The 7144-nt window shown below is 36.4% G+C and overlaps 1 protein-coding gene across 4 annotated transcripts; it reads left to right on the top strand.

Moving 5' to 3' along the window:
• Positions 1–352: 352 nt before the first annotated feature.
• On the top strand, positions 353–6823 carry LOC126380329 (UDP-glucosyltransferase 2-like). 4 transcript variants are annotated; one of them, XM_050029672.1, is made up of 8 exons: positions 353–689; positions 1832–1925; positions 2214–2406; positions 2736–2930; positions 3006–3228; positions 3725–3944; positions 4060–4279; positions 6409–6823. In XM_050029672.1, the coding sequence occupies exons 1-8, from the start codon at positions 543–545 to the stop codon at positions 6680–6682; spliced, it is 1566 nt and encodes a 521-aa protein (XP_049885629.1). In that variant the 5' UTR covers positions 353–542; the 3' UTR covers positions 6683–6823. The 4 variants fall into 4 exon arrangements, with proteins under 4 accessions (XP_049885629.1, XP_049885631.1, XP_049885630.1 ...); XM_050029674.1 differs by lacking the exon at positions 1832–1925 and having other exon boundaries at positions 557–689; XM_050029673.1 differs by lacking the exons at positions 353–689; positions 1832–1925 and adding an exon at positions 1938–2050.
• Positions 6824–7144: the final 321 nt, after the last annotated feature.

Raw genomic sequence — 7144 nt, 5'->3', positions numbered from 1 at the left:
ACACCTCAATAATTTAAAAAATATAAACGATACTTAAGTAAGCATATTTAAAATTTCTTAAATTACAAAACAAAATATTAAATAAAGAAACATTTATTAAGCACCTTTATAATTGTGTTAGCAAACAAAATGAAGTAACGAAGTGCTAATGTTTTTTTGATAGGTTTAGTGACATGCAAAATAATCTAGGAATCGCGAATTTTATTTCTCTGTCTGTTTGTGTTCTCATCGACCGTTGGTATAGCAACAGGATTGCTTAACTTGTTATCTTTGTGTTCACATACACGGTTACACTACATTGATAAGATGTTTTACTTCGATATTAATAATGTAACAACGCAGTTTTGGTTGTTATACTGATTGTTTGCATACAGTATCAAATTTATTGCAATTGGAATAGTTTATTTATGTACGACCTCCGATCGTACCTCGCGGGTGGGGAAGCCTCTAAGTTTTAACAATGGGCCAATTGACTAGTGGTTGAGTGCAATCGCTCCTACGCTGTCGTTTAGTGCCTGTTATGTCAATTCAACAGACAAAAAATGAAAGCGCTATCGTTAATTTACTTGCTGGGTATAATTTGTTTGTGTGAAGGTTACAAGTTTTTGGTGGTGTTTCCTCTACCGGGCAGAAGTTTGAATATTTTAGGAGAAGGATACGTAAAACACTTATTAGATGCCGGTCATGAGGTAAGACTATTGATAAAACACTTTTAGGAATATGAATTTGAAGTATCTACCTGTTTGAATTGTTGATTGAAGTCCATAAACAAGAGTGCCATACAAAATTACTAAAATTTAGAAAAAAACATTTTATTATTAAAATGAAATAGTAAATTTATGTTCATAAATACATTTTAATACAATCTGTGGTAGGTGTACTAGGGTAAGATGTCCGAGTGTGCGGTTAACAAACTTCATGAAATAGCTCCAATAATAATGACCATAATTATTTTTTTTTGTTTTGGTTTTCCCCGAAGGGTAAGGCAAAGGGAACTATGCCCATACAGCCATGTCTTACGTATTTTTTTTCTTGATGAATGATGAAATGATGAAAGGTGATGATGATGAAACCTAAGCCCCCACCCTCGGAGTAGACTCCTACTCCGAACCCCAAACGAATTAACTCGAAAGTCCGCATAAACTTTCGAGTTATGAAGCGGCTTCTTGACACGAAGCGAAAATAGGCAGATACACTTTGTTTATTGAATACTCCAATATAATAACACTCGCGAATGTCTTCCGACTAACTTAATGCGATCATCAACCACAAAACACCACTTCGTATTAATTATTTAGATTATTCAATGAAGAAAGCAACTGTCCCGTTCCCGTTTCCCGCCGAAAAGCCTGACCATAATTAATCCCTATCTTGTTTATTAGAAGTATAAACTGATTGTAGTGAACAATTAACGAAATGTTATTTATATCTATCTTATTGGTCTTGCGTACGAACTTATTGAGATTTGCGTACTAACTCATAGTTCGGGCACATTATCCTCACAAAACGTCAATATTAAAATTTTAATAAGTACATCTTATGCAAAATCAAAGGAAAATGTTATTCAACCTGAAATGTCTTTAAAAAAAATTAAAAAGTAACTACTGCATGAAAAGCTCAATAATCAAACTAGGTACTTATTTTAATAGCACATCTTTCATTTAAAAAAATATAAAAAAATGTCTAAAAACCTTTCACACCTTACATTTTTTTCCACGAAAACATGACCCTATATGGATGTTTCGGTTTATTAAGACCGTGGCCGAAATTCGGTTTCGGTTTCGGCTCTAAAACCGAGTTTCGGTCGGGAACTACTTTTAATTTATTTTAGGTTACCTACATGTCAGTGTTTGAACCGCAAAAGAATCACACCACCACCAATTATCGTCGAATAGATATTAGCAACAATTTGAAAATGTTTGAAGGTACATTCAGAGGCATGTTCAATAAACATTACAAATGTATTGTACAATTACATTTTGGTATTCATTGCGTCACCAGTATGAAGCTACAAAATATTCCTGATCAACCTCCACATGTACTCTGTAAGGTACATTACAATGTAATTGTATTTATGATTTAACACTTTTAATGTTTATTGAAGAGGCCCCAGCATTTGTGTTACTTATTTTTTTGTGAATCGTCCAATATAATACTTTGAGGATTTATTAGCATTTGTGTATAAATTATAAGTGTTCATTTTTATTGTTTAGGATATAACATAACGATAGCAACAGTTATGGATAATTCGATGCAACAGAAAGACCTTCATTTACTAAGAAGATTTTCTCTTGACACTGCGCTTGTCACATTTGATAATGTAAATGTAAAAAAGCTTTTTAACGATAAATCTCAGAAATTCGATGCTGTCATAGCTGATTTATATGAAACTGAAATATACGCAGGGTAAGTTATGAAGACACAACAGAGTATAACTCACGGTGTATTTGTTTTATAAGCGTCTCTAACTGTATGGAGCGTTTTGTGCAAATGTTATCATGGATATAAAAATAATTTTGGAGTTGGGTCATTAATTTGCGACATAAGAAATAAAGTATTTATTATTTTATTACACACAATACAAAAACATCAGACATAAAACTTACACAAAATTACATTTAAAAAAGAAAAACAAGATGCTGATCAAATGATCGGCTTAAGGCATGCCTAAGTTGTTTAATGAAGATGTCAGTTAATGAATGTGTTATATACTTATTATGTCATGTGTTTTTCAGTTTGGCAGCACTTTACGATTGTCCGATGATATGGAGCTATTCTATGGGTGCGCATTATGTGGCTTTACGTATTATAGAAGGTCCCACCAATCCGTCTTATGTTCCTGATTATTTATCGTCAAACGTGCCGCCTTTGACATTTACACAACGTCTGGAAGAATTATGGGATTATATAAAATGGACATACGTAAAAAAGTTCGTTGCATTAAAATTGATAATTTTGTTTTTACAATTACGTACCGATAAATTGACTGAATTTACGTTTTCTAGGTTTTACACTGAACCAGAAGAAGAGGAAATGTATAGAAATATATTTGTGCCACTTTTAACCGCACGTGGCAAAAAATCTCCACGGTACGACAAACTGGTATACAACGCATCGTTGATTTTAGCAAACGATATTATTGCCGCTGGGAACGTCCCTAAAGTACCTCTTAATTTCAAATTTGTAGGCGGTCAACACATAGAAACTCCTACTAGACCTCTGCCAGAGGTAAGCTTTGTTTGACGTTGCGTTATGGCACTGTTTGCAATGAAAGTAAAAAAGCCAAAAACAAAAGTAAATGAATCAGTTTATAGTTGAAATTATTTGTTGAGGAAGTTTATAATATACCTAGGATAATTAACTATTTACCTATACTATTTCAATTCATTGCGTAGGTAATGGATATAGTGATGTTCAGAAGATAGCCGTGGTCGTAATTCAACTTATCAGTTTATGTCCTCTAAAGAATTTTCGGTTGACACCTCATTTGTATTGTATCAGTATTTATACTGATGAATAGTTTAGAAGTAGACACATACGTACATACAAATAGCGGTCAAACTCATAAGCCTCCTTTTTGCTTTGCCGTAGTCGAGTAAAAACGACCGTGCCTAGTTGAACTAGTCAACGACCAACAGTGGGACGTATATAATTATAGGCTGTTTATGTTCTGTTATACCTCACAAATATTTCTTAATCTAATTTGATTGTGTTGATGTTTCAGCATTTACAAACTTTGATGGACAAATCAACCAATGGTGTAATTTACTTCAGTCTTGGTTCAACGTGGCAAAGCAAAGATATACCAAAACAGTTGGTAGATGACTTGTTAAGAGTGTTTCGGTCGTTAAAACAGACTGTTATCTGGAAATTCGAAGCGGATCTAAAACACACACCACCTAATGTGCATATTACGAGCTGGGCGCCACAGCCGAGTATATTAGGTCCGTTAGTACAAATATTTCTAAATTACCTAGAAGCAAAGAAGTAGTTTGGTAAACAGATAGATAGGTCTAGAAGTAGAACTGTGAATGTCATCTTTCTAAACACTTGTTACAGCTCATCCCAATTGCTTGATCTTCATTAGTCACGGTGGTCTCCTATCGTTCATGGAAGCAGTACATTATGGCGTGCCCATCATAGGATTGCCCATTTATTTGGATCAGTTCGTCAATGTTAACAAAGCCGTGGCTCAAGGTTATGCTCTCAAAGTGGATCTGAACATGAAATTGCCACAAAATTTGAAAAAGGCTCTTCATGTGATGCTGAAGGACAACTCGTAAGCATAAATGAACATAATCCTAACAAATGTAATAAAAGAGTTATTCCTAACGGGTCATGATCCGTTGGTGGTTGCATCGGATCACACAAAATGTTCCTATCGGATCATATGATTTGATTTCTTTTTCCCATCCCATCACATGATCTGTTGCAACTGTTTTATCGAGTTAAATATTTTCGGATCACAGTTGCTGACGATCACATTTATGTTACCTTTTTGTATAATTTTGTACTTAAAATGTATCAGTTACATATGAAATAAACAAATCTGAATCTGTTCTCTCTACGTATAGAGATATCAATTCCGGGATCGCGAACGGATAATTTTTATCCCGGCATTTTTGGGATTAACCAATATTACGATTTTTTTTACGTATTTTATGCAATATTATAAACTAATGTAAATATCCAGCTCTTATTGTAGATTTGACGCAATAACTACTTGGCGGGACAAATGGGGAGCTCTAAGGGCTCTCACCCGGTACGAAATCTAAGACAACAGGCCAGAGGGTACCCAGTTGGGCACGAACCTCGGCTCAAGGCTTGGTCTGGGGGGATTATATTTGAAAGAATTAATCGACTTAGTGGGCCAATAGCGATAAGCGCTGAATGAGGGAATTGTTGGCCACACCGGCGGGGTCGGTATTGGGGTCCTGAAGTGTTTGTTGTTGCGAGCTGATTGGACGCCTCTGGTCTTTGGGATAATAGGTCCGTCTAAATAAAAATACTTTTTTTCCAAACGAACTGACAGAACTGCAAGATTTTTATTTTTCTAAATTAATGACATATTCGATACAGAGTGTCAAAAGTTTGTGTTATCAAAAAGACTAAATAAATATATATGTATAATGTATTCTTAAAGACACAATGAAGTATTGTTGTGAAATAAGAACTACGTTGAGTTTCTCTGAACTGAAATAGAGAGTTTTTATTAACACACTTGTTATAAAACAAGTAATTACTTACATTATTTCTACACTTAATAACTAAATCTTACCTGATATAGAGAAACAACATTCGAAACAAATAATGTCACATTCAGAATTTATCTAGTTTTACATAACCTCTCCTAGAAAAGAAAATTGTTTTTGACATTTGATCAGACAATAAGATTATGAATAACATAGACAATGTAATGAGTCCATGGGTCTCATTTACATATATAAGTTTCTTGGAAGCGACGCCACATTCCAGGCGACATGGGTGGTGCGAGGCAAAATCGAAAAAACATTTAAAAGCTAGTTTGAACCGTTGGGCAATGGTTGGCAGACCTAGGTCAATGTGCAGATTTTGAGAAAACTCGCGGTCGCGCCTGCTCGCGTCCTGTGTGGACAGGCTCTCCGAAGAGACCTCGGTTTCTCCACCTAAGCCGCAAGGAGAACCCCACCAGTCGAATGAACAAAAACCAATCCTGTAGTACCGCTTCTCGGATTTTTCTTCGCTTCACTATAAAAGCTACTGAGCCCTCTCCTTGGGTTCCCAAAGCCGAACGCATCGTAGAACATAACTGTGATCCGTTGGGAAAATATTTAATTCGGTAAAACAATTGCAACGGATCATGTGATCGGAAGGGAAAAGTAATTACATAATTTTAGTCTCATCGAATCATATGAACGATCTCCGTAGTCAAGTGGTTGAGCGTTGGGTTCACGATCCGGGGGCCCTGGGTTCGATTCCCGGTGGGGACATATCACAAAAATTACTTTGTGGCCCCTAGTTTGGTTAGGACATTACAGGCTGATCACTTGATTGTCCGAAAGTAAGATGATCCGTGCTTCGGAAGGCACGTTAAGCCTGTTGCTCCCGGTTACTACTTACTGATGTAAGTAAGTAGTCGTTACATGAGCCATGTCAGTGGCCTTTGGCGGTTCAATAATAACCCTGACACCAGGGTTGATAGGGTTGGTACTCCACCTCACAACCCACACGAAAGAAGAAGATACGATCCAATGGGAACATTTTGTGTGATCCGATGCAACCGTCAACGGATCATATGATCCGTCATTAAATTAACATAAAAAATACTTTACTGTACGCACAGGAAGTACAAAACAAAAGAGAAAATACATTATTTATATTGAATATTAGTCATTTAGATTAAATTGGTCTTTTAATGGGGTGTTACAGGTACGCAAATAGAGCAAAGGAATTGTCTGCAATACACCACGATGCGTTGCATCCACCGAGCGCGGAGGTGGTGCACTGGGTGGAGCACGTGGTGCGCACGCGCGGCGCGCCGCATCTGCGGTCGCCTGCGCATTGCATGCCCTGGTACCAAAGGATCTACCTAGATTTCATTATTCTTATAATAACGACTCTCGTAGTCGTCAAAATTATCATAACTCGACTCCTAGCTACTACTAAACGTGGGAAAAAGAATACAACCAAGAAACGCAACTAGTGGCATTTGTTATTAGATCCAAAGGTATAAAATATTTTTCTTTTAACTTCCTTTTTGTTCTGTTGTCGACTTTTAATAGGCAAAGTAAGAGTTGATGTTGCAGTAATTTCTGTAAACTATGAATAAATATTTGCACCATTAGTTGCGTTTTGTTTCCTAGGACCCGTAGTAGCCTGTTCGAGGAGCTGTGGGAAGATCCATTTAGCTATTTTGGTTCCTAGTTCTTTCTGGTCACAGATTTCGAGATTGTTTGCGAATTCATATTTTAAATGATTACCATGTGCACAGCGGTGAAAGAAAACATCGCAGGGACCCACCCACATTCCCGAGAAATTTGGTTCGAAAGTATCTGACTTAACCTGTACTGGGCTGATTTTCCTTTCACGGGTTGGAAGGTGAGACAGGCACTCGCTTCTATTAAAATCAGACCTGACAAATCTTCAGATAAGTGGATTCTGTGAA

The sequence above is a fragment of the Pectinophora gossypiella genome, chromosome Z (genome assembly GCF_024362695.1).
Source record: "Pectinophora gossypiella chromosome Z, ilPecGoss1.1, whole genome shotgun sequence".
Taxonomy (NCBI): Eukaryota; Metazoa; Arthropoda; class Insecta; order Lepidoptera; family Gelechiidae; genus Pectinophora; species Pectinophora gossypiella.
The sequence above is the reverse complement of the archived record's forward strand: the minus strand, read 5'-3'. Positions and strand labels throughout refer to the sequence as shown.